Below are 27,463 nucleotides of genomic sequence, written 5' to 3' on the forward strand. Positions count from 1 at the left end.
GGTCCAGGCTAGTCCCAACTCCCCAAAGGAGGAGGGCAGGGGAGTTTGGGCAGAGAGACTGTTTCTGTTCCAGGTCAGCCTCCCCCACCAGCTCGGGAAGCTGGAATGTTTCTCCGGCAATGGTGACATTTCCCCACAACCTAAAAATTCTGCCTTGGGATGGAGCAACAAAAGCTTAGACTCCGGGCTCCATTTACTTCTTCAAGAGCTGCTGCTTCTTTTCTCAGTCACTTTGGCCACAGAGAGATGATTAACAACATTTAATTTTAAAAAGTAGTGTAAACAGGAAAGTAGCACAAAAATATAGTGTTGCTGTGGAAGGCTGGTGCTTGCTGCTGAGAAGCTGAAGCCTGACGAGGTCATGATTTGGGGAACGAGTATTCTTTAAAGGACAGAGAGAGTGGACTGAGGGCAGAGAACCAGGAGAGCTGCTTGTCTGAGACCCCCTCATGCCGGGCTCTTTAGAACTGGAGCCACACTCCAAACACCAACGTGAGGGAACGAGATGATGAACTCCAGCTGCTTCTCCCAACAGTGTCTGTCCAATGAGGGGGAAGCTGGGACACGTGCATTTGTATGTTGAGTGACTGGAGAGCACCCAAAGTCTTACCATCACCCCAGACCTCCCTGAGACCTGGTTTACAGACTGGCCTCCCTGTGCCGTGCAGCCAGAGTACATTCCTACATACCCCCTGGCCTGGAATCCTGGTGTCCTCCATTATGTTGTCACCTTCCTATTGCCAACCCAAGGGTGCCAGTGCCTTTTAGCCCCATTATATGATACTCTCTCCCAGGACCTAATCCACTAGTGGCTAAAGAAAACCCTCAGCCACATCCTACTTCTCTGATCAATGGGTTTCTCCCTATTCTTCTAACTAATGTCTTTGGGGTCTTCATTTTCTCCTCCGGCTGACACTCTTCAATTCATCCAGTTCCTTCTCCATTAAGTGGGATTCAGCAGTGGTCTCAGAGAGCTGAAAGTGAAGCAGCAGAGCATTATAAAGAAGGACATTTCCGGGCTATATTTTAGGTTTGCAAGGCCAGCCCTGCGCCTGGGGAAAGGCCCCCTGGCATGTCTCTAACACAGCCGGCCTCCACGATGGGAACCCCTTTGTAACCGGGCAGAATGTCACCACCTGACGACCCAGAGTCTCAGATACCTGAAGAACATTCACAGTCCACTCTATCAACATTTTTGATCTCCTAGGATTGCATGGCACTCACTGAGTTAGGACAGCAGGCCTTAGGCTTAGGGGATGAAAGAGGCAGATCTTGGTGATTCTTTTTTTTTTTTTTTTCTGTGAGGAAGATCAGCCCTGAGCTAACATCCATGCCAATCCTCCTCTTTTTGCTGAGGAAGACCGGCCCTGAGCTAACATCTATTGCCAATCCTCCTCCTTTTTTTCCCTTTTTCTTCCCAAAGCCCCAGTAGATAGTTGTATATCATAGTTGCACATCCTTCTAGTTGCTGTATGTGGGACGCCACCTCAGCATGGCTAGACAAGTGGTGTGTTTGTGCGCGTCCAGGATCTGAACCTGGGCGGCCAGTAGCGGAGCACGTGCACTTAACCGCTAAGCCACAGGGCCAGCCCCAGATCTTGGTGATTCTAAGGCTAAAGGATTAGGGTCTGAGTTGCTTCTGAGCTCAAATGATGGTGACTGGGGAAAAAAGGCTTGAAAAAGAATGCCCCTTTCCCTATCAGGATCTTTCAGTGGACTTTAGAGTAGCAGGTGGAAGACACTCAAGACAGGGACAGAGAGAGAAATTCTCTAAAGCAGAGGTGAGCTCACTGTAAAATGAGCTACACTTCCCAAGCAATATTTGTATTATTAACTCACTACGAGGTAGATCCTATTATCATGCCCATTTTATTGCTGAAGAAACTAAGTTTCTCCACACAGAGCAGTTACGTAACTTGCCTAAAGTCACACAGCCAGTGGTGGAGCTGGGCAAGGAAGCAGGCAGTTTAGCTCCAGAACAGATGCTCTTCACCACTCCTGTGTATGCTCTCCTGCCTCTCAATCAATCTTCACCCGCATCTCTAGGCCCAACAGGTGGGTTTTTTTTTTAAGGATTTATTTTATTTATTTACTTAATTTCTCTTGAGGAAGACTGGCCCTGAGCTAACATCTGTTGCCAATCTTCCTCTTCTTCTTTTTTCTCCCCAAAGCCCCAGTACATAGTTGTATATCCTAGTAGGTACGTCTAGTTCTTCTATGTGGGACACCGCCTCAGCATGGCCTGATGAGCAGTGAGTAGGTCCGCTCCCAGGATCCGAACCAGTGAACCCCAGGCTGTCGAAGTGGAACATGCAAACTTAACTGCTAGCCACTGGGCCGGCCCCAACAGGTGGGTTTTTAACAGCCACAAGAAACCGATGCCAAGGCAGAGTGTGCCCCTCAGCAGGTCCGGGCACTGACTAATGCCTACTTAGTATGAGACACCTCCAAGCCACGAGCAGACTATCCTTCTTCCTGGAATGCCTTCAGCCCAATCTCCATTCCTCCCTTTATCCTTCCACATTCAGCTCAAACTTCCCTTCCTCTGTGATGCCCTCCTCACTCGAGAGAATTACTTTCTCTCTCTCACGTGCTGACGCCAGGCCCCATACAGACTAACTGTTACTCTTAGATGAGGCACTGTCATTATGTTTACTGTCCATCTCCCCGCTAGACTGGGAGCCCTTGAGGGTAGGGACTGGGTCTGCTTTGTATCTTTGGATTCAAAGCAACTTACCTGGGCAAACTGGCACTCGAGGTATCAGCTGGCTGCAATGACTCGAGGTGGAGCCCCCCAAAAGGAAAGCCCAGGCATCCCATCCCATTGCCTGGCTCACCATGTCCAGCAGGATGTCCACTTTCAGCCGCAAGAGATTGTTCTCCTCCTCTAACTGCTGGTTCCGCCTCCGGAGGCGCTGAGCCTCCCTCCGGTCCACACCTCCACTAATCCCAGTCTCTGGGGGAAGGGCAGAGCCACCAGTCACAACGGGGGTTTCCTTCTACAATTTTGGACAAAATGGCAGGAAATAAGCCCACCTGTTATCCACTGGCCATTTTCAAACTTCAGGCTTTGCCCCGCCAGGTTCATAGTGGGGGTTCCATAGTCAAGGCCCAGCTCCACCTCCCGGGTCGACCGATCCAGCTGCAGGTGAGACACTGCATGCCAGCTTCAGGAGGCCAAAGCACACAGGCGCTGGACCCAGCACCTCTTCCACTCACTATATAACCCCAACAACTCATTCCTTTTCTCTAATTATTACCTGGCACACTTAATACTTTTTTAAAAAGTCACAAAATCAAACAAGGTACAACAAAAACTTTTAAACTATAAGAGAGAAGAAATGTACCACTTTATACAATAGATGTTTTCCAGGAAAGCTATATATGCTGAAATTTGTAAACCGAATTATTTTACACCTACTGGGCACTTAACAGTTTAAAAAATCCTACTGTAAATTTTTAATAAAGTGAAAAATCCTTTTTAAATGTAATAAGCCTCTAAGTTATCATTTGCTTACTATGGAGTTATAGATGTCATGGAAAAAGCATAAAATGCTAACGCCCAATTAGTAGTGGTAACTGTTCTTTAATGTGTTTCCCAACGTTTCTACAACTCACTGAGCACCCACTCTGCATCAGGGCCAGTACTGGGTATTCAGAAATGAATGCAACCAGCTCTGCCTTCAAGGAGCTTGGAAACTGCCTTTGGAGCCGTGACATATCCTTCTGAACGCCATTAATGGTGGCAAAACATCATCCTTTGAGAATGAATTTGATTCTTAGACATGACTAAAATTGATTCCTGGCCAAGTCATGGGAATAAAGGGAAGTCAAATTGGATAATAACATTTGGAGCCAAAAACCATAATGAGATCAACTGTCTTATTAGGTTCTTGAATAAGCTCTAACAATAATTCCCAAATAGGAGTTAAAAAACGTCTTTAGCAATAGCAATAATATGAATTAAAAGGATGCCCTCCTACGAGGATGCCTCTGGAGGACCACACTTTCCATAAGAGACCCAGCTTGATGCTCCAGTCCCCCTGCACACCAGGCTGAGCCCAGCACAGACACTCACATTATGCAGGTTGGAGAGAGAAGCAGACTTCCGAGGGGGTGTCTTCTTTGGACTGAATGTATTCCCAAAGAGAGGCATCTTTGGTCTGATGAAGGAAAGGTCAATGCTCCCTCCTCCTAGGGCCAGAAAAAGTCAAGGGTACAAACAATTGGGTCAGTGACCTTATGCCACTGTCCTGTAATCATGAAAACACACATCTTTTCATGTGGCTGTTAGCAGTCCTGGTAAGAGCTCCCATGCTCACTATTATTATAATCAATAATGCTCACTATGTGTCAGGCAGTATGCTAACACCTTTGCATGCAATATCTCATAACCCTCCCAACCACCCTTGGATTAGCTCCTCTTATTATCCCCATTTGACAGATGAGGTTTAGAAAGACTAAGGTCTTAAGTAGAAGATAGTATTTAAATGCAGGGCTCTGTGGCTCTACAGTTTATGTTAACCACAGGCAAGTGCCTAACTTGCCTGTCTTAAGTTTTGTCACAAGTCAGCATCACCAGACTTACAGTCTAGAGAAGGAATGCAATCCTGACGTATTCCTGTACACGGGTAAGACTCACACCTGGGGCAAGAGCCTCTGCATCTTCTCTGTCGTAAACAAATGAAGCTATACCTATACTGCACCTTTGGATTGATAATAGTGCCTCAGTCCACATGTCAGAAGGGCACCTGTCCTGTATGGCAAGTGAGGTATTCGGAGGAAGGAGGTGGCCCACAACATGGCAGAGCTGACAATGGCAGCCATACTTTGCTTTCAGCGTTATGCAACCTATTGCAACTCACACGGGTCCACTTAAGTAGATTTACTGACACTGCCCTTTTTTTTTGGGCAACGGAGGGAGGAGAAGTAAATTTTTTTGTATATTTATGTATAACATAAACATAGAAAAGTATACAAATCATAAGTGTATGGCTTCATGAGTTTTTACCACACACACACAGACCTGTGTAGCCACCCTCCAGATCAGGATACAGAACATTTCATCACCCCACAAGCCTCGCCCAACAGCCTTATATCCATGAACTCATACATTATATCCTCTTTTGTGTCTGTTTTTCTGCTCAATATCATGTTTGTGAGATTTATCTGTCGTTGTATGTAGTTGTAATTTGTTTGTTCGCACTGCAGTAAAATATTCTACAGCATGAAGTAGATGTTTTGGCTGTTTCCAGTTTTTGTCTATTCAAAATAGTGCTGCTGAGAACATGCCTGGACGTGTACTTCTATACACATAAGTATACTTCTCTGCTTCTATACCTAGGGTGGAATTGTTGAGTCATAGAGCATTCATAAATTCAGCTTTAGTAAATACTGCCAAATGATTTTTCAGAGTGGTTGTACCAATCTATACTCCTACCAACAGTGTACGAGAGATCCTCGTGAACATTTGGCATTTCCTATCTCTTTCATTTTATCCATTCTGGTAGGTATGTAGTGGTATTGCCTTATGTGTTTAATTTGCTTTTCCCCAGTAACTAATTAAATTAAGTAACAATTAAGTAACTTTTCATATACTCATTGGACATCTGGATACCTTCTTTTGTGACATGCTTGTTCCAGTCTTTTGCCATTTTTCTACCGGGTTGTCCATCTTTTTTTTTTTTTCACTAGGAAGATTTGCCCTGAGCTAACATCTGTGCCAATCTTCCTCTATTTCGTATGTGGAACACTACCACAGCATGGGTGACGAGTGGTGTAGGTCTGCACCTGGGATCTGAACCCACGAACCTGGGCCGCCGAAGCGGAGCGTGCAGAACTTTAACCACTTAGTCATGGGGCCAGCCCCCGTCCATCATTTTTTTTAAGGGTTTGTAAGGGTTCTTTATATACGCTGAATACAAGTCCTTTGTTTTATATATAGAAAATACTGAAAATATCTTCTCCCAGTCTGGAACTTGCCTTTTTGCTTTCTTATTGGTTTCTTTTTGATTAGAGAAGTTCTTAATTTTAATGGAATTTGACATCAATTTTTTTTTTAATGATTACTGTTTTTGTGTCCTATTTAAAAAATTTTTGCCTACTCCAAGGTCATAATATTTTCATATATTAACTTCTGGAAATTTTATTGTTTTAGCTTTCATATTTAGGACTACGATTCCTCTGGAATTAATTTTTGAATATGGTGTGAGACAAGGGTCAAGGTTCATTTCTTCCCATATATTACCCAATTTTAACTTATAACACACAAGTAGCTTAAAAAGATTCCTTCTAAGAAACTGTAGACTGAAAGTAACAATAACGAAAGCACAACTGAGCAAAAAGGAAGAAGCAGAGCTCTCGCTTTTCCTACTCCTGGGTCTAAAATCTTCCTTCACTACGTGATGAGATGAAAACAGCAGTGAGTTCACTGTATCTGACAAGAAGTTGGCCCAAAAAAGAGGGAGCTTCTCAACACTATGAAACAAGGTTTTATATAAACTATCATTAAAAGAGAATTCATAGTATGACTCCATCACAGTTAACAAGACGTGTATTCAATGAGAACATGAAGAAGAACTGTGCTGTTTTCAGTGATGTAGAAATTAATATCACTAAAATTAATGATAAAAGTTTATGGGCCGGCCCCGTGGCTTGGCGGTTGAGTGTGTGCGCTCCGCTGCTGATGGCCCGGGTTCGGATCCCGGGCGCGCACCGACGCACCGCTTCTCTGGCCATGCTGAGGCCGTGTCCCACATACAGCAACTGGAAGAATGTGCAGCTATGACATACAGCTGTCTGCTGGGGCTTTGGGGGAAAATAAATAAATAAATAAAATCTTTAAAAAAAAAAAAAAAGAATGGCATCTGAAATACTTTTAAAAAAAAGTTTAGAAGCTTCTTTGGAGGTTTTACGATATACAATACAGATGTATATATGATTTATAAATAAGTAAATATGAAGATATTTATGCGTGTGTGCTCATGAGAGTTTTATGGCTAGGTGTGTGTTTGTAATTGAAAACAGCAGTAGACCAACAACCTAGGGGATGGCATTTGGGCCTGGGCACAACACTTTAGTACTTGGACAAACCAGAGTGATTCCAGCTTGGTGGCGGACAGGACAGCGGTGGAGACCAAGATGCTGAGGGAGTTTGAAGCTGTCCTAGCATGTCATCCAAAACACAGTGGAAGGCCCTGGCATTGTTTCTGCTGGAAAAAAGAAAAAGGGTAGAAGAGGGACGACAATTAATCTTAAGTCTGTAGAGGGCAGAACAAGAACAAAACGGGAACATCCAGGAAGAAAGATTTTAACTCACAAAAAACAAAAGGGCACAGTAACAAAAACTAACATCACTTCCTGTGTTTCCACTATGGGTTGGGCCCAATGCTGGGCATGCTGCATCTATTTCTTTTATTCCTTGCAGCAACCCCACTAGGTAGGGATTGTCCCATCCATATCAGAGATAAGAAAACTAGGGCTCAGAGAAGTTAACCAATTTTCCCAAGGTCCACAGCCATGATCAGTTGGCTAAAGGTATATATCAAATTATCCTTGTATTAATAAGTTGTGCGGTACATCACAGAAAGAAGCATTTTCATCCATCATATTGGTAAAATTTAAAAAATGAATAATATCCAATACTGGTGAGGGTGTGGAGTAAAGGACACTTTCATTTACTCTTGGTGGAAACATAAGATGCTATAATTCTTTCAAGGGCAATTAGGCAAAACCTAGTAAAATTATAAATGTGCATACTTTTTGGCCAGCAAATCTACTTCTAAAAATTTATCCTCCAGAAAGAATTGGACATGGTCACACAAATTTTCTCTATTGTTGGTAACAGTGAAAAATATGAAACAATCTAAATTGTCTACCAATGGTTGGTGTAGCCAAATACATTGTGGCACATTCTCATAACGGAATACTAGAGTGCCAGACAATGAGACAGCTGTATATGGACTGACCTGAAAAGACCTCCCACACATTCTGCTTTACAGTTTGCAATGGGCCATGAAATACATTATCTGATTTTAATCTAACAAGAAGATGAGGGCGCAGTCTTCGGCTTTCAGCGGATTCTCAAAGAGATACACGTCCCCCAGCGAGTCCAGGGCCAGTCAAGCACATGCCGCGCAAGGACCCGGCCACCCAGGGCTGTTGGACTCAACTAACGGTAGTGACAAACGTCCACTCGCACGCCCTCATTTAATCACCCTCAAGCCTAGTTACGGGGAGGAACTACTACGCCGATTTACAGTTGAGGACACAAGCTTCGAGAAGGGCAGTGACGGCCTGGCGCGAACCCAGCCTCCGCGCCCCCCCGCCCTCGGCCGCTGCAACTGCGGGGAGGCCCCGGGTCCCTGGCTAACGCCGGGCGTCCCACCCCTCGTCGGGCCCTGGAGGAACGCTGGGCTCGCAGACGTACCTGACCAACCCCGGAGACCGGGGTCCAATCGCACCCCGACACCTCCAGAAGCGGCCCACCCGGGGCCGCGTCACCTACTGCGACCACGGCTCACAGGACGCTCCACCGCCCCCCACCCGCACTCCGCGCGCACGCGCAGCCCCGCCCCGGACTCTACCACCGAGACGGGCGGGGGGCCGGGAGCAGCTGGGTCCTCAACGCGAGCCCACGCGAAGCTCCAAAGATGCTTGAGGACGGCCCTCGATGTGTTAGATGGACTCCACAAAAGGACTGTCTTCTGGGGTCATGTACACGCCCCAGGCTACACGCTAGGACGACGAGCTAAACCCACCTTCCCCACACACCCATTAGTCTGGTCTCCCCGGCCTGGGGGGCCGTCGCCGTGGTAACGGCGTCCCGCGGACACCGCTGCTGGCGACGGTTCCATTGTTGGGGGAAAGTGGTGGCTGCGCGTACGCGGGGACTCACAGTAGCAAAATGGGCCTCTCCCCGACGTCCCTCCTCCTCTGCCACCTCCCCGGCCACAAAGCAACGGGCACCCCTTACGTGGATGTGGGGGCAACGGGTGCCGGGTGTCCCATCCAGAATTTTGCAGGGTCCCCTGAGGGACCCGTGGCGGAACCGACTCCGACTTCGTCGGATTCCGCCGATGTCTTCAGGTAAGACGAACAGACGGACGGTGATCGGCCCTGCCCGCCTCCGCAGGCTTGCCCCCTTTCCACGCCCCAACTTTCATCTGCTTCGACAAGGAGGGGAAACAGGCCCAGGGACCGCTTCAAGGTTGCACAGTGAGCAAGGGGCAGAGAACTACTCGAGAATTAACTCTAGATCTCCTAAAGTGCTAACTGTGTGTGTTATTGGTTCCATTTGATAAATGAAGACACTCAGGGCCATTCAAGGGATATTTACTGAGTGCCTATGGATGCACCAGGTCATCCATCCAGTGAGGGGCAGGACCCATGGGTCTCCGGCTCCAAGTCCAATTTTCTACCAACTACACCTCACTGCACTTAAAAGGGGAGAGTTTCACGTCCTAGAACCAAAGTCTGCACAGTCTAGCCCAGCACTGTCCTATGGAAACAATGTGGGCCACATATGTAATTTAGAATTTTCTAGTAGTCATATTCTAAAAAGTGAAACAAATGAGGTGATATTAATTTGAATAATATTTTATTTAACTCTTGTCTCAAATATTATTATTTCAACATATAATCAATATATTTAAATTTATACTGCTTCAGTTTTAAAATTTAAATTAATTAAAATTAAAATTTTAGTTCTTCAGTGACACTAACCAGATACCAAGGACTCGGTTGTCACATGTGGCCAGTGGCTACTGTGATGCACAGGTCTAGCCTTTTCCTACCTTTCTACCTTGCTCCCCTCTGCTTGGGTGGTATTTTCCCTGCCCCTTTATCTAATTAACTCCTAATCTTCCGTCAAGCCTTGACCATGTTGACCAGGTCACTGTTATGCTGTCTCAGCACTGTGTACCTCCCTTCAAAGCAGTGGTCACAGTTATAATTCACAATTATTTTTAGAATTGTTTGATTATGGCAGATCTCCCCTAGTAGATGTAAGCTCCATTAGGGCAGGAATCAAGTCTGGTCTAGCTCACCCTCCTATCCCCAGTAGGAGCACTGCTGGCTTGTTTTAGGCACTCAGTAAACAGTCATTGAATGGCTGAAGGTTAACCTCAACCAAAATCTGTCTGACTCCAAAGTCAGCATTGTTTTAACTTGTTTAACATGTTTCAGTTAAAACATGTTAACTTGAAACAGGGGACATTCAAATCTCAGTTGCCAGACTGTGTGCTCCTTGAGGGCAGAACGTTCTTTCCTCTTCCACTCATCTGCCCCCAGCACATAGCACAGTGCTTGGCAGGGTGTAGATATTCAGTGAAGTTAGTTTTCTTCCCCCTCCTTTTAGTGACAGTAAAAACTTAGCATGTTTCAGAGCATACTTATCCTAAAATGGTATGATGAAAAATTCAAAAGGGAACAGAGTGTATATTTTAAACATTTCTCTTAAGAAGCATACTATTCAATTCTCCCATTAGGCATGAATAATAATGTTAAGCTAAAGCAAGAGGCTTCTTGACAGTGTCACTCTAAGCCTGGCTTTTCAGAGAACATGTGGTAGTTTTCTGGTCACGCTGGGGAGTGGGTGGGAGGAAAGTGAGAAGCCCTAAAATGCGCCTGCCTCCTCTTTACCCTCTTCCCCTTGCCTGTATGACTAAAGACCAGGAGCGGGAGGGAGGAAATAGTGTTGGCCTGGGCCTGGGCCAGCCTTTGCTACAATCCAGCTGACTTGGGACAGTCCAAAATGGAGGGCCTTTGGACTAGAAAGAAGTGTGGCAAGTGAGTCTAAGATGGAATCAAATATTGCGTGAACCTAATCCCCAGGGAGTAATTTGCCTAATGGATAAAGATGTAGAAACAAATAATTCCAGTTCCATGCCGTAAGTGCTGTAAGAGAGGGGTGAAAACAGAATCCTGGGCTTCATGGAGGAGGAGTGGTACTAGTGACCTGCAGCAATTCAAGAAGGTTTTTCAAAAAATATATCACCTAGGCTGAGCATTGAATCGAGGGAACAACATGTGCAAAGGCATAGAGGCACAAATCACAGCATGGCAGGGACCAGGAAGAGGTTCAGTGGGGCAGGCATATAGGATGCACAGCTGGGGAGAAATGGTCAGAGCAGAAGGCTGAACCTAAGGACAGGAAAGGAGGCTTGTGAAAAGGCAGCTGGGTTAATTTTTTCCACCAAACTCTACCTTTTCTCTCTCCTTCCATTATGAATGAGCTTTTTTTTGGGGGGGGGGGGCAAGAGTCGCCCTGAGCTAACATCTGTTGCCAATCTTCTTCTCTCTCTTTTTTTTTTCCCTCCTCAAAACATATTTAGTTGTATATTCTAGTTGTAGGTCCTTCTAGTTCTTCTATGTGAGCCACCACCACAGCATAGCTACTGACAGATGAGTGGTGTGGTTCCGTGCCTGGGAACCAGGCCTAGGCCACCGAAGCGGAGTGTGCCAAACTTTAACCACTAGGACATCAGGGCTGGCTCTGTATGAGCTTCTTGAGGGCAGATCTCAGTCTTTTACTTCATTATAACCAGACCTATACCACCAGGCTCTGGACATGGAGGACTTGCAAACGATAGTGATGAACTCCTGGCCAGTAAGCAAGGACCCAGGAGAGCAGCCTGGCCAGAGTGTTCCAAATCCAGGAGGAAGAGTAGTGATGGGGCCAGTTTTCTGAGAGGGAGCAGAAAGCCTCAGGTAATCAGGAGCCTCATGCTGAGGAGATGGACCTGTATCATAAAATCATAGCATCTGAGAGCTGAAAAGGGTCTTCGGAACCTAATTCAAATCTGACTTTCCAGGTGAGGCTCAGAGAGACAAAGAGATTTGATTTGATTTCTAATTTGGAAGTTGGCTTGCCGGGTGGTCTGGAGCACTGGGCTTTCCAGCATTCTACTCTCCTTACTTTTAAAATTAGAACAGTTTTCATCAGGGGTAGAAGGAAAAAGTATATATGCCTTGAGATCCTGTTAAGAATGGGCTTCTTATTCTCTATCTTGCGTGCAACATGTGCCTCGCCATCAGCCCTGCTTACCAGATGAGCATGGTTGTGTTTTCTAAGATGGTTCTATACTATTTGTGATTTCCAGGAGGCTGGTTGAACAGAGAACAAGATCAGAGTGAGAAATGAGAGGCTCTTAAAAGTGGAAACTTACTGTTCATCAGTTTACAGGAAACTGGACAATGGCTTTTTTCAGGAAGATGGATATTATCAATGTCACCGCCTTGCCACTGGTGCCAGTGGATGAGCACCTGGCTGTCTCAGTCGTTGCACGGAACGCAATGAAGAATGCTATGAGGAAGAATATGGAGGATAATCCACCCTGTATCCTTCTGTGGTGCCCTGTATAATCGAGACCAGATACGCCTGCTGCAGAGGTGTAACCCGTGCTCAAGTCTATAACACTCATTACTTATTAGCTCGTTCCTCCTACTTTCGTTAATCTTTTTCAATTACTTAAGTCTTACCTATCCTCTAAAAGAATTTGAGACAGCAAAGGATTGTTTGACGTGAGTTTGTTTTACTAAGATAATCAGAAAAAACCCAAAAGGAAGAAGTACTAGAAATATGTGTTGAAAGAATGGGGAAGAAGAGAAAAAAAAACTCATTTTTTTTCATTGTCTCCTTTTTTCCCTTCTACCTTCCAAAGAATTATAGTTATAGGTAGCAACTAAGAAGTCACAGTCCAGCCCTCTACCCTCAAACAAGTGAGCTTAATTAAGACCCAACTTTTTTTTTTTCTTCCTGCACTTGCCCTCACCTCTTCTCACCACCAGCGCTTCTGCCTGGGCCCAGAGTTTGCCCCTTCTGACATCCTCCAGGCTGCACCAGCATCTTACTTCTCTGGGCCTGCCTTCACTGACCCTCATCTCATTTCTGACCCTTACGTGCATCCCAGGGACCCACAGAATCCCATCTCTGGAGGACTGTAGAGCTCATCCAGCAAATAGTCCTCTCAGGTTATAAATAACCCCAGGTCTTGCCATCTTGTAAAGAGCTCATTTACCTTCAAGTCATGCTGCACGTGTCCCCTTGCATCCTCTCGCCTTCCCTGCCTCTCAGAAACCCTTCTCAAGATGAGCACAAGTGTGATCCCATCAGGATCTGCTTCAGGGTCTCACTTTCCCGGGTCTTTTTCTGATGTTCCCTTTTTCCTACTTAATCTCACACTTGTCTCAACCTGACTAATCCATCTCACTTTCTACGATTCATCATATCCCTCCTTGGCATCTTCATTGGTCAAGTATCCTCCGATTTGTAAGAACACTTGAGGGTAATGGAAGTCAGAGTGGACCTTGCTTTATGTGAAGGAGTGAGGAGTGATAGGATTATGGGGCTTTTACAAAGGATATATCCTAGACCTGTTGAGGCTGAGACAGAAATAAATGCAAACGTAGAGAGGGTAACAAGAGAGGCCATCAAACTGAGCAGAGATTTCAACAGTGATAAACGAGGTTGAGGTACCTTTTGACCCCGTCATCTCTCACCTGAAAATCTCTCTTAAAGGAATCATCCAAAATATGGAAACAGCTCTCTGTGTGACTATGTGCATCACAGCATTATTTATAATTGCAAAAAATTGTGAACAACTTAAATATTCAATAGCCAAGGAACAGTTAAGTGTATTAAGACTTCATCCTTTAAATGGATTCATATAATGCCACTTAAAATGTTATGAAGATTATTTAGCCGTATGGAAAATGATCATAATAATGAGTGGATGAGAAGTCGGAGTAGTAAAATAGGCATACACTGAGATTATAATTATGTAGAAAATTATGTATGTAAAAAATTCTGGAAGGAAATCTCCCCAAATCATAACAGAAGTTGTTAGGGTGGCAGCATAATGGATGGTTCTTTTATATTTCCCAAGGTATCTAGAAGATGGTTAACTTTTTAAATAATTTACAAAGCAAGTCATTTAAAACAAGATAAAAGAAATGTAAATGGTTGCAAAGAAAATAATTAAGTGGAGAGACAGCACAGGAAGGGAGTAAGCCGCCGTCCTCTCCAGGCTAGCCCCATCCTGTTCTGTGTGTAATCACCACCCAGCAAGTTTCCTTAGCAGACTCACCTCCCAGCGTGCCTTATAGGCTCCATACACCAGGTGAACCAGATGCTTGGTGAAATAGACCTGAGTCCCACCCCATTGGTCAACAGTCTGGTGAGTTATGGGTGCTGAGGCAAGGCTTCCAGGAAGGAAGGGTCCTGGGGCCCCTCCAGTTATTTGAAAGCACGTTTGCACAATAGAGGTCTCAAAGATTTTTTTTTAATTAATGAACTTTATTTTTTAGAGCAGTTTTAGGCTCACTGCTAAAAACTGAGCTGAAAGGACAGAGTTCCCACATACCCCCTGCCTCCACACACACACAACCCGCCTGCCTATCACCACAGTGGTACATTTGTTACAACTGATGAACCTACATTGACACATCATTATCACCCAGAGTTCGTTGGTTACATTAGAGTTCTCTCTCTGTGGGGTACATTTTATGGCTTTGGACAAATGTGTAATGACATGTACCCATCTTTGTAGTATCATACAGAATAGTTTCTGCCCTAAAAATCCTCTGTGTTCTGCCTATTCATCCTTCCTTCTCCTGTAACCCCGGGCAACCACTGATCTTTTTACTATCTCCATAGTTTTACCTTTTCCAGTGTGTCGCATAGTTGGAATCATACAATACGTAGCCTTTTCAGATTGGTTTCTTACACTTAGTAGTGTGCATTTAAGGTTCCTCCATGTCTTTTCATGGCTTAGATAGCTCTTTTTTTTAGCACTGAATAGTATTCCATTGTCTGGGTGTACCACAGTTTATTTATTTATTCATTCACCATATCCATGAAGGACATCTTGGTTGCTTCCAAGTTTTGGCAATCATAAAGTTCCTGTTGCTCCACATTCTTACCAGCGTTTGGTGTTCTCGGTGTTCTGGATTTTGGCCATTCTAACTGGTGTGTAGTGATATCTCGTTTTAATTTTCAACTCCCTAATGACATGGTATTGAATATCTTTTCATATATTTATTTGTCATCTGTATCTCTTCTTTGGTGAGGTGTCCGTTAGGGTCTTTGGCCTATTTTTAAATTATGTTGTTTGTTTTCTTATTGTTGAGTTTTAAGAGTTTTTTTTTGTATATTTTGGATAATAGTCCTTTATCAGATGTGCCTTTTGCAAATATTTTCTCCTGGTCTATGACTTGTCTTCTTATTCTCTTGAGTTGTCTTTTGCAGAGTAGAAGTTTTTAATTTTAATGAAGTCCAGCTTATCAATTGTTTCTTTCATGGATCGTGCCTTTGATGTATCTAAAAAGTCATCACCATGCCCAGGGTAATCTAGGTTTTCTCCTATGTTACTTTCCAAGAGTTTTATAGTTTTGCATTTTACATTTAGGTCTATGATCCACTTTGAGTTAATTTTTGTAAAAAGTGTAAGGTCTATGTCTAGATTAATTTTTTTGCATGTGAATGTCCAGTTGTTCTACTGCCATTTGTGGAAAAGACTATCTTTGTATCACCTTTGTTTCTTTGTCAAAGACCAGTTGACTATGTTTATGTGAGTCTATTTTTGGGCTCTCTATTCTGTTCCATTGATCTATTTGTCTATTCTTTTGCCAATACCACACGTCTTGATTACTGTAGCTTTATAAAGTCTTGATATCTAGTATTGTCAGTCCTCCAACTTTGTTCTTCTCCTTCAATATTGTGTTGGCTATGCTGGTCCTTTGCCTCTCCGTATAAACTTTAGAATCAGTTTGTCAATATCCACAAAATAACTTGCTGGGATTTGGGTTGGGATTGCAATGAATGTATCAATCAATCTGGGAAGAACTGACATCATGACAATATTGAGTCTTTTTATCCATGAACATGGAAGATCTCTCCATTTATTTAGTTCTCCTTTGATTTCTTTCACCTGAGTTTTGTAGTTTTCCTCATATAGATCTCGTACATATTTTGTTAGATTTATACCTAAGTACTTCATATTTGTAGGTGCAAGGTAAATTGTATTGTGTTTTAAATTTCAAATTCCACTTGTTCGTCGCTGGTTATAGGAAAGTGATTGACTTTTGCATATTAATTTTGTCTCATGCAACCTTGCTATAATCACTTATTAGTTTCAGGAGTTGTTTTGTAGTTCTTTCCGATTTTCTACATAGACAATCATATCATCTGTAAACAAAGTTTTATTTCTTCCTTCCCAATATGTACACATTTTATTTCTTTTTCTTGTCTTATTGCATTAGCTAGGACTTCTAGTACAATACTGAAAAGCAGTGGTGAGAAGGGACATCCTTGCTTTGTCCCTGATCTCAGCTTCAAGTTTCTCACCATTAAGTGTGATGTTAGCTGCAGGGTTTTTTGTAGATGTGCTCTATGATGTTGAGGAAGTTTCCCTCTATTCCTAGTTTGCTAAGAGTTTTTATCACGAATTGGTCCTAGATTTTGTCAAATGCTTTTTCTACATCTATTAATATGATCATGTGATTTTTATTTTTTAGCCTGTAGATGTCCTGGATTACGTTAATTGATTATCAAGTGTTGAACCAGCCTCGCTTACTTGAGATAGATCCCACTTGGTCATGGTGTATAATTGTTGGATTCAATATGCTAATATTTTCTTGAGGATTTTTGTATCTGTGTTCATGAGAGATATTGCTCAGTAGTTTTCTTGTAATATTTTTTCCGGATTTTGGTATTAGAGTAATGCTGGCCTCAAAGAATGAGTTAGGATGTATTCTTTCTGCTTCTATCTTCTGGAAGAGATTGTACGGAATTTATATAATATCTTCCTTAATGTTCAGTAGAATTCACCAGTGAACCCATCTGGGCCAGGTGCTTTCTGTTTTGGAAGGTTATTAATTATTGATTCAATTTCTTTAGTAGTTGTATGTCTATTCAGATTGTCTATACTTTTTGTATGAATTTTGGCAGATTGGGTCTTTCAAGGAATTGGTCCATTTCATCTAGGTTACCAAATTTGTAGGCACAGAGTTATTCATAATATTCCTTTATTATCCTCTTAATGTCCATGGGACCTCTAGTGATGTCCTCTCTTTCATTCTGATATTGTTAATTTGTGTATTCTCTGTTTTTTCTTACTTAGCCTGGCTAGAGGCTTATTGATTTTTTTTTCTTTTTTAATTTTTTATTTATTGCAGTAACATTGGTTTATAACATTGTATAAATTTCAGGTGTACATCATTATACTTCTATTTCTGCATTTATCGATTTTTTTGTGTGTGTGAGAGGAAGCTCAGCCCTGACCTAACATCAGTGCTAATTCTCCTCTTTTTGCTGAGGAAGACCGGCTCTGAGCTAACATCTATTGCCAATCCTCCTCCTTTTTTCCCCCCAAGGCCCCAGTAGATAGCTGCGCGTCATAGTTGCACATCCTTCCAGTTGCTGCACGTGGGACATGGCCTCAGCGTGGCCGGAGAAGCAGTGCGTTGGTGCGCGGGCGCCCGGGATCCGAACCCGGGCCGCCAGTAGCGGAGCGCGAGCACGAGCACTCAACCGCTAAGCCACGAGACCGGCCCGACGCTTATCAATTTTATTGATCTTTTCAAAGAACCAGTTTCTGGTTTTGTTGATTTTATCTAGATTCGTAGGTTTTTATTTTTTTCTTAACATTTTAAATATGTCATTCCACTCTCTTCTTGCTTGCGTGGTTTCTGAGAAGTCAGATGTAATTCTTATCTTTGCTTCTCTATAGATGAATGTGTTTCTTTTCCTCTGGCTTCTTTCAAGATTTTTAGATTTTCTAAAGTTTGAATATGAAATGCCTAGGTGTAGGGGGTGTGTGTGTGTGTGTGTGTGTGTGTTTTGCGTTTATCCCACTTTGTGTTCTCTGAGCTTTGAGATCTGTGTTTTGGTGTCTGACATTAATTTAGGGGAAATTCTCAGTTATTTTTGCTTCAAATATTGCTTCTGTTCCTTTCTGTCTTCTCCTTCTGATATTCTCATTATGCATATGTTACACCTATTGTAGTTGTCCCACAGTTGTTGGATAGTCTGTTCTATTTTTTTCAGTCTTTTTTTCCTCTTTGCTTTTCCATTTTGGAAGTTTCTATCATCATATCCTAAATTTCAGAGTTTCTTTCCTCAGCCGTTTCCAGTCTACTAATGAGCCCATCAAAGGCATTCTTCCTTTCTGTTACGGTGTTTTTGATTTCTAGCATTTCTTTTTAATTCTTCCTTAGAATTTCCATCTCTCTGCTTACATCATCCATCTGTTCTTGTGTGTTGTCTGCTTTTTCCATGAAAGGCCTTAGCATATTAGTCATAGTTTTAAAAAATTCCCCACCTGATAATTCCAACGTTTCTGCCGTATCTGAGTCTGTTTCTGATGCTTGTTCACTCTCTTCCAACTATGTTTTTTTCCTTTTAATATGCCCTGTAATTTTCTGTTGCAAGGTGGACATGATGTACCGAGTAGAAGGAACTGCAGTAAACGGGCCTTCAGTGATGTGGTGGTGAGGTGTGAGGGGAGGGAATGTGTCTGTAGTCCTATGATTGGGTCTCTGTCTTTTGGGGAGCCTGTGCCCCTGGGCTGTGAACTTCACCAGTGTTCCTCAGTTTTTTTCCTGCTTAGGTGGGACAAGATGGCTAGACAGGGCTGGCGTTGAATATTTCCCTTCCCTCCTGTAAGTTAGGCTCTGATAAAATAGTTTCTCCTGAGGGCAGGCTTTGTTAGAAGAACAAAATGCTATGACATGTTTCAAAATGGTTACTTTTCCTCTCCTCCTGCCGGAAGTACCAGGGGATTTTTCTCTGATATTCACTTTGAGGACCTGGTGACCTTCTGGAGGTAAAACTTTAAAGTGTAGGGGCCCCTGAAGATTGGGTCCCCCTGGAGTTTTTAACTCTCAGTCTTGTCCACACTGAACCTCCAGCAATTCGTCAGTTAACAGATTTTCTTATCCTGGTACTGGTTCCCGTGGAGGTTTCTGCTCTGGTACTTTGTGATGCTCTGTAACTGTCTGTTGGTCTCTCCAATTTTGGGGACAGCAGTTTTCCCTGTGACCTCACTTCTCTGACAGATGTCAGAAGAGTTGTTGATTTTTCAGTTTGTTCAGGTTTTTACTTGTTATAAGGATAGAGTGATGACTTCTGAGCTCCTTACATGCTGGACTGGAAACTGGAAGCCTCGACATTAATTTTGATTCACTTTTATAAAAATTTAAAGGAAACGAACCCGCCGATATTTCACACACACACATGCACACGCACACGCACACGCACACGCAGCAGGCTTGCTGGGAGACAGGAGTTCCGTATAAGTACTGGTTGGGTGGCACAGCTCCCACCAGGTGGAAGAACACTAGCATGAATCATCCAGAAGTGTCTTTTTGGCTATCTTGGGCTTTAGCAATAGCGTGTATTTGATTTTTAACTGCACTTAAGAAATCTGAGGCATAAATCTAAAAATCTCCAAGATATGGAGATATGGAGATTTGAAATGAGAGCAACAAAACGATGTCAACCAACCAACAAGTCACTAAGGACCCGCTCCTCACCGGTATTGAGTATGCTGTTGTTGGGAGGGTCAGTTCCACAGGGTCAGACTGGACAAGCCCTCACAGCTCAGGGAGTTCCCCTGCCTCCCTCCCACACACGGCGGCTGTGGGGAGGAGGATTATGGTGATGAAGATTTATTCTTTGGGGGATCCTGTGTGCTGTGGGCAAGTTCATTCTCTAACCTGCAGGGTTTTCATCTACACAGAGGTCACTCCCGCTCGGTCTGTGGGCCAAGTCTGGGCTTTCCATGTATTTTGTTTGTCTGCACCAGTTGACCCAGGCAGTCTTTCGGCTGCGCCTGCATTTCCATGTGTCAGTCATCAGCTGGAGCTGAAGAGCAGTGGCTCTCTTTATCAGAGCATGAGCTCTCCAGTTCACCACAGTCCCCACCACTCCCTACTGCTTCCTGATATGGAGTGTTGGTTGCAATGTGGTCTTACGTTTGGCCTGCTTCCCTCATTTATGGTATTGTCTATGTCCCCAGACACAATGAGAGAGACTCAGACTAGATGAAAACCCAAGTCATTTGTCGGCAGCGCAGTTCTATAGATTGGAAGAAGATCTTCTCTGAGTCCCCACTTGGCCTGACCTTCATCCCTGTGCCCTCTGGCTCTCCTCCTTCTCTCCCATCATAGCCCTCTGCTTCTTTGGTTCTGTCTTAAAACCCTGCTGCTTTACTTCCTGCCAGTTCACTCCACCTAAACCTCCTCACCCCTTCCCACCTGTCATCTTGCTTTCTACCAAGTTCCTCTGCCCCCAGGGTCCTGACCTGGTGATTTGCCTCCAGAGTTTTTAGCTTTACCTTCATCCCAACTTTTCCAGTGCTGACTTTTAGGGTCAGTCAGCTCTTGAGTCAATCTTTTGGTTTTATTTTTAAAAATTTAAATAACAAAGTAATGCACGCTTCTTCTAAAATATTCAAGCTATCTATGAGTATATAAGTATACAGTTAAAGTCACTTTTCCCCCAGCCCTATTTCCCTCCCTAGAAGTAACCATTGCTAATCATATGGTGTGTATCTTCCAGAACCTTTTTTTATACGTTTAGAAATATACAACACATACATTTAGGGTTATTATTTTCTTTTTTTTTACTATAAGCAGGATCATACCATAAATACTATTTTGTATGCTTTTGTTTTCTCTTATTTATTCATTTATTTATCTTTAGTGTAAATACCTCTTGGAGATTTTTCAAAGTCAGTATTGTTGACCTGTGCCATCCTTTTCATAGCTGCATAATATTCTAAAGGTTGGATATGGCTTGATTAATTTAACCATTCCCTATTGATAAATATTTCAGTGGTATTTTCATCATAGTGAACATGTGAATATTTTTGTACGTGTATCTTGGGGCTCATTTGCAAGTATTTCTGCAGAATAGAGTCCTAGAAGTGAAATTTAGAATTTTGGTAAATACAATCAAATTGTCTTTCACAGAGGTTAAGCCATTCTTTACTGATGCAGAAAGGAGACCATTAGCTTCAGTCTCTCCTACCCCACTATTGAGCTTAGAACTGAATTGTGAATAAAAGCAAAATATACACACATACTATTTGGACTGATTCCATGTAAGTTTAAAAACACTCTCTCTATGTATGTGTGCATTGATATGTGGGAGAGGGCATACCACTAAAGGCGCAGGCTCTGGAGTAAGACCGTCAGAGTTTAAATTCCTGCTCTACTGTTTTCTCACGTTGTGTCTTTGGGTAAATTATTTAACCTTTATGAGCCTTGGCTTCCTGTAAGGTGATGATAACATTAATAATGTATCTACCTCATGGGGTTGTTGCAAGAATTAGATGAGTTAAAACTTGTGAAAACCCTTAGATCAGAGCTTAGAAGAGTGCTTGGCTCACAGCAAGGACATAGTATATGTATAAATATGTAGGAGAAAAGTCTGGAAGGATACACACCAAATGGAGTCAGTTCTGGAAAGGTGGTGGAATGGAAGATGGGTAAACTTTTTTTACTCCATATCCTTCTGTAATGTTTGGATATTTTACAAGAATGTATTTGTATGTTCTTCTGTGATTTTTTAATGATAATTTTAAAACCAGGGAAAAGAATGACGTTATCCTCCCAGAAGCAGGATCTGGTGGCTTTTCAAGACTGCCCAGTATTGTCATATCTCCTCAGGTGTTCTTCATGGCCAGTCAGAGCCAGAGTGAGGCTGGCAGGAGCAACCTTGGGTCCTCACATGACCTGGAGGAAGGGGGCCCTGGTGTGTCCTTCCTGCTCCTCTGCCCAGGCAGCTGGTCAGAAGTGCCAGATGCTGACTGCCTGCTGCCACCGGAGCCCATCCCTGGGCTACCCTGCCCAACCTCTGTTGGCTGCAGCTTGCCCTGCCTGGACTGTGTGGCCACTTTTCCCGAGTCAGCACCTATAGCCAGACTGGTTTCTCCAGCCTCCATGCTGCCCTGCTGGACGGCACCTAGTGTTACCGCCCAAAAAGAGGGTTTGTCTGCCTGCCTCAAGACATGCCAATGGTCAAGAGGCAAGGTGGTAGGAGAAAAAGGACTTTTTATTACTGCTTGCTAGCAAGAGGGAAGACGGCCGACTCATGTCCAAAAGAACCATCTTAAGGGGGCACAAAATTTTACAGCAGTTATGTATGTCATTGGGTTATTGGGGAGGGGGTTAGGAATGTTGACCTTCTGGTGTTACAGACTAGGAGTGCCACACTAGATCTCTGTTTTCACTGATGATGGCTATCAGCATAGACTCCCTGTTCGGGGGTCATCACATTCCTAAGGAACTCAAAAGAACAAAGTCGTCATCTTATCGCAGCTGGGAGGTACATGCACAAGCAGGGGTCGTAAAATCTACAGAGCAGTGAGATCTCCTGGAGGATTCATATCCAGCTGGGTAGTTAGTCAGAGGTCATTCAAAGTTACAGTAGAGTTTCTTTTCTACAACATGGCTTCCCTCATGTCAACCTTGTCTTGAGCCCTTATCACTAGCACAGTGCCTGGTGCATAGGCGGTGCTTGATGGATATGCACTAATGGATGGATGAGCTGTCTGCTTTTGAGTCCCAGATCCCCCTCCCACCTCCCAGCCATTTGTATCCTATTTCTATTTCTTCTCCCATGCTCTCCACTGGGTTTCCCTCCAGTCTCTGGCCATGAACCTTGCTTAGCTCCTCTTTCCAGTCTCACTCCCTCGAGAGCTTCTTCGCCTGCCGTCACAGCTTTACCATTCACCACAGAGGTAGGCACGTTCCTTCTTCTCTCTGCCTGGGAATGTTACCACACCAGGTCCGTTTTTGCCCACCGCCTGGTAAGCCAATCACCAAGACGATGAGATTGCAGAGAGAGAGAAGGTTTATTAATCACAAGGCAGCCAAGTGTGGAAACAGGAGAATGAATCTCAAATCCGCTTCCCTGAAAACAGGGACTCAGGGATATTCATGTGGTAGGGGCCAAGGTGGTCTGAAATGATTGGAAGTGAGGAGAGATGAGGTAATTGATGATCCGCGCAAGTGTAGTCAGGCTTCATGCCTCTTTGTAGGACACATGTTCACAGAATGGTGGTGTCAGCCTGCCCTGAGGGTGTAGTTTTAACCTCCCGATGTCAAAAGGTCGCCTATCGGACACATGTCTGCGTAGCCCACTTGATGGGTTGGTGGTCTCAACCAGCCTGGAGTGGACAAGGGGTTCCAATTCCTGAAAAAAGTAGTTCAAACACCCATTACCATGGTGACCCAGGCTCCAGGGAGATGTCATTTATAGGAACCTAGTAGGAGTCAGATAGCATATTGCCCAAACAGCACAGTTAATAATGGGTAAGTTTGTCATGCAGATTTAAGTCCTCACCTTCCTTTCTGATAAGTTTCTAGGTAAGACCATCCTGCCCTTCTTCCTGGTATGGGGAAGAAGATAACTTTACAAATGGAGATTTCCTTTACAAATGTAAATGTCTCTTATGAAGGGTAACCAGAACTAAGAATGGGCTTAGCAAGGACCCTCCCAGATACCTGGAAAAGCCTATGGTAATGGGCTGTCCTGGGGGCAGGCCTCCCATCCCAAACTCTTTTGGTCAGTTAGTGGGGGTGGGGGTCAAAGTGTCTTTCAGGCAGAGACATATTTTGAGGTGGCCAGTTCCGATCCCCCATAGTTACTAGCTGCTTAATCATCAAAGGTTAACTGTTTGCCAGTTTCAGGAAGGCCTTGCCTGCACCCTCCACCCCAAGACTAGTGTAGGTGTCCCTTCTGGGCACACTCCTGGCATCCTGCCCCTCCTCACAGCAGCACTGATCACCTCATAATCACCCACTTCTCCCCACTAGTCTGTGAGCCCATGAAGGCGAGGACGGCGTTCTCTGCTCACTGCTGCATCCTCAACATCGGCACAGGGTTTGGCCTTTAGTAGGTGCTCAGGAAATGTTTGTGGAATGAATGATACATTCGCAAATTCTAACTTCTCACCTGTATTTCAGTCTTGTTGGATTCCCAAGGGGAAGGGGAGGGAAATCCCAACTCACCAGGTCTCGGGATGACGCGGGCCCACAGACACAGAAGACCGAACTTGATGCAAACGCAAGAGGTTTATTGAACGGAGCTCCGGGTCGACTCGTGTCCCTCGCAGGAGACAGAGGGGTCGACCCCGAGCCTTAGGGGGCAAGTTCTTTTATAGGATTTGGGAGCATAAAGCGGGAAAAGGTTGGCGCGGTTTTACATGATTGGTTAATTCAAAACATTCAGACAGTTACATTTTATGGCGCGAATTGCTACGGCGCGAAACAGCTATCAAGGTGCACACACATGTCCCCATCTGGCCCCCCTCCACCCCGACCCTCCCAAACTTATCCCTCTGTAGCACTCCCTTGTTCTCAATTTTCTCTGAACAGTTTAGGGTGAGTCTTCCGCGAACAGAGTCAGTTGGGATCGATAGACTCTATTCATAGAAGACTCGCCCCAACTGCCCCTTAAGGTGTTAACATTTTAAATTTTTAACATAATTTACATCCTTCATTCCCCACTTCTTCTTTTGTCCCTAGTTCTAATCTTAGAACTTAGTTTTCGGTGTCTGCTATTAGTGGCTCATTGCGTGGGAGAGCTTGGTAATGGCGTTGGAGCATCATAGCATGCACTGCATTGACTTTTTTTCTTATGAAAGTAGTGATTCTATTGAAAACACACGGTCCAAAAACCAAAAGTAGAAAAAGAATTAACAAAGGCCCTGCTAGGGAGGATAGTAAGGACGTCACCCAGGGGGACTTAGTGAACCAGGATTCAAACCAGCTTTGTTGGGCCTCCCTGCTTCGCTGCCTCATGTCCAATCTCTTCTTTAATTTTTGCATTGAATCTCGGACTACTCCTGTGTGATCTGCATAGAAACAGCAGTCTTCTTTAAGAGCTGCACAGAGCCCTCCCTCCCTTAAAAACAACAGATCTAATCCCCTTCTATTCTGGAGCACTACTTCAGACAGGGAGGTGAGGGACTCTTCTAGCTTAGAGATAGACTGCTCTAAAGTCCTGAGGTCTTCATCTATAGCATTGCTCAGGGAAGTTAATCCTCTCTCCCCTGCAACTAAGGCTGCAGTGCCGGTTCCTACGCCCGCGGCAACTCCCAGTCCCAGGAGCACAGCTAGGGTGAGGGATACTGGTTCTCTTTTCCTTAGTATAGATTTCTGATCAAACTCATCTTCGAAACTATTGGCAGTATGATAGTAAATTCTAGGCACTAACTGCACAAGCACGCAAAAATAGGGGTATGCCTTTAGTTTACCCTTGCGATGGGGGGAGTGGCATCCTCTGGCTTGTTTTGCCCCCCCCCTCGTCGACCCATGAAATCCCAGTCGGGGGTTCCTATAGCCAGTTTACAAAGGTCAGGGTGTAAGTCCGGCCACCATGTCCAAGGGGAAGCAGTTTTTTGGATTGACCAGGTTATATCTCCTACCTGGGAGACGACTTGCCACGTGAGCAGTTGAGGAGCGTGGGGATTAGGATTGGACAACCTGCTTGCCGTTCCCATGACGCAAACGCAGCTTAAGAGGGTTATCAGTCTTTTCCACCTTCCAAAGATCTGCTGCATTCTGGGGTGCCTTCTTCACGTGTGTGGCGTGAACCCAAGAAGTTATACCGTCCACCTTGACTGCTGTGGGTGTAGTGAGGAGCACCACGTAGGGCCCCTTCCAACGTGGTTCTAGCGACCCCGTCCGATGTCGTCTCACAAGGACAGAGTCCCCAACCTGGAACTGGTGCGGTATGAGCAGATCACCAGGCTGGTAAGCCTCTTTTAGCTGGTTCCAGATGTCGCGCCTGACAGCCTCGAGTGCTTTCAAGCGGGCTGACAAAGGTATAGAAGGTACAATGTCAGGGTCATGTATCCCTATTTGTGCCAAAGGGGGAGGGGTTCCATAGAGGATCTCAAAGGGTGTAAGTTTTAAGGGTCCCTGTGGGGTGTTCCGGACGCGGAACAGGGCAAAGGGCAGGAGGGCTGTCCAGTCACTATCGCCGGTCTCCATAGACAATTTAGTTAGGGTCTCTTTAATTGTTCTATTCATCCTCTCTACCTGGCCTGAACTCTGGGGTCTATAAGCACAATGTAATTTCCAATTGATCCCCAGTTGACTGGCCAGTCCCTGACTTACCTGGGCAACGAATGCAGGACCGTTGTCAGATCCAATTACCTTTGGGATCCCGAATCTCGGGAGGATTTCTTCCAATATCTTCTTGGCTACTACAGAGGCAGTCTCTTTTCGGGTGGGGAAAGCCTCTACCCATCCCGAGAAGGTATCTACAAATACTAGAAGATATTTATTTCCATACCGGGCCGGTCTGATTTCAGTAAAGTCTATCTCCCAAAAGGCTCCTGGCCTATTTCCCTGGAGTCTGTGTCCCGTGCTGCATTTGGAAACTGCAGCGTTTGTGAGAGCGCAGGCTCTACAATTTTTATAAACTTCTTCAGCCGTTTTTTTCAAATCTGGTACCTGGTACGGGGAGGCCTGGATAATTTCAATTAGTTTCTGAGGGCTCAAGTGGGTTAGCCGGTGTAGATGTGATAGGTATTCTCGCCCTTCTGCAACGGAAAGGACTTTCTCTTCTTTAGTTAGTTCCCCACCGGAGGCAGCTTTGCTGACCTTAGCTCCCTGGAGAGTCAGGACCATAGGTCCTAGTGCCGCCCGCTTGGCTAGGCGGTTCCCTTGAGCTATGGGGTCGGTGCCTTTCTGATGACCTGGGCCACAGTCTTATTTTCAGCTAACCTTAACGCCTGTGTCAGGGCGATAAGCTCAGCCTTTTGTGCAGAAGTCCCTTCCGGCAAGCGGCTTGCCCACAGAGTCTTTTTCCCGTCTACCACAGCCGCCCCAGCCATCCTCTTACCTTCTGCCATGAAGCTGCTGCCGCCGGTGTACCAATTAGGGGCTCCAGCCCATGGCTCATCTGGCAGATCGGGTCGGGTCATCTGCTTCGGGCAGTAGTGTGGCCGGGTTTAAGATGGCCGGTGGGGCGAAGGTAATTCTCTCAGTTAGGAGCAGACTTTGGTAGTGAGTCATCCGGGCGTTAGTCATCCATCGATCTGGAGGCTGTCTGATAATGCTTTCTAAGGCATGGGGGGCTACTACGGTTATCTGTTGGCCCAGAGTTAACTTATCTGCATCTTTTACCAGCTGGGCAGTGGCGGCGATTGCCCTTAAGCAGGAGGGCCATCCACTGGCTACCGGATCCAGTTTTTTTGATAGATATGCGACTGGGCGCTTCCAGGGCCCAAGGGCTTGAGTTAGGACTCCCCGGGCGATTCCCTTTCTTTCATCTACATACAAGGTGAAGGGCTTGGTCAAATCTGGTAGGGCCAACGCGGGTGCCTCTAATAATGCCCGTTTTAGAGTCTCAAAAGCCTTCTGGTGCTCTAGAGTCCAGACAAAGTTCCCACTTTCCTTAGTCAATGGGTACAGTGGAGCAGCCAGGGTAGCAAACCCTGGGATC

The 27,463-nt window shown here is 44.7% G+C and overlaps 2 protein-coding genes across 6 annotated transcripts in view; one reads left to right on the plus strand and one right to left on the minus strand.

Annotated features, from left to right (window-relative positions):
• Positions 1-243: 243 nt before the first annotated feature.
• On the minus strand, positions 244-8,533 carry CBY1 (chibby 1, beta catenin antagonist). Of its 3 annotated transcripts, none has more exons than XM_058568353.1 (6): positions 8,429-8,533; positions 7,093-7,211; positions 4,079-4,194; positions 3,037-3,142; positions 2,838-2,956; positions 244-974 (listed from the first exon to the last, which is right to left on the minus strand). In XM_058568353.1, exons 2-6 carry the CDS (start codon positions 7,169-7,171, stop codon positions 894-896), a joined length of 501 nt encoding a protein of 166 aa, XP_058424336.1. In that variant the 5' UTR covers positions 7,172-7,211; positions 8,429-8,533; the 3' UTR covers positions 244-893. The 3 variants fall into 3 exon arrangements, with proteins under 3 accessions (XP_058424336.1, XP_058424337.1, XP_058424338.1); XM_058568354.1 differs by having other exon boundaries at positions 7,093-7,208; positions 8,429-8,528; XM_058568355.1 differs by lacking the exon at positions 7,093-7,211 and having other exon boundaries at positions 8,429-8,506.
• A 341-nt stretch (positions 8,534-8,874) lies between these two features.
• FAM227A (family with sequence similarity 227 member A) overlaps positions 8,875-27,463 on the plus strand; it is a 96,276-nt gene continuing 77,687 nt past the window's right edge. For 2 of the 3 annotated variants that reach the window (XM_058568357.1, XM_058568358.1), the window contains exon 1: positions 8,875-9,087. In XM_058568357.1, coding sequence (XP_058424340.1) covers positions 8,979-9,087 — 109 coding nt within the window. In that variant the 5' untranslated portion in view covers positions 8,875-8,978. Of the gene's footprint in view, positions 9,088-12,101; positions 12,338-14,094; positions 14,178-27,463 lie in introns of all 3 variants that reach the window. The other variant, XM_058568359.1, reaches the window with a different exon arrangement.

The sequence above is a fragment of the Diceros bicornis genome, chromosome 25, assembly GCF_020826845.1.
Source record: "Diceros bicornis minor isolate mBicDic1 chromosome 25, mDicBic1.mat.cur, whole genome shotgun sequence".
In the NCBI taxonomy this organism is placed as follows: Eukaryota; Metazoa; Chordata; class Mammalia; order Perissodactyla; family Rhinocerotidae; genus Diceros; species Diceros bicornis.

Coding starts and splice junctions, on each gene's coding strand:
- CBY1 (XM_058568353.1), bottom strand. CDS start 7,171: ATGCTAGGACAGCTTCAAACTCCCTCAGCATCTTGGTCTCCACCGCTG. Junction 4,195..7,092: donor ACCAAGCTGGAATCACTCTG/GTTTGTCCAAGT, acceptor TTCTGGCCCTAG/GAGGAGGGAGCATTGACCTT. Junction 2,957..3,036: donor AAATGGCCAGTGGATAACAG/GTGGGCTTATTT, acceptor CCCTTCCCCCAG/AGACTGGGATTAGTGGAGGT.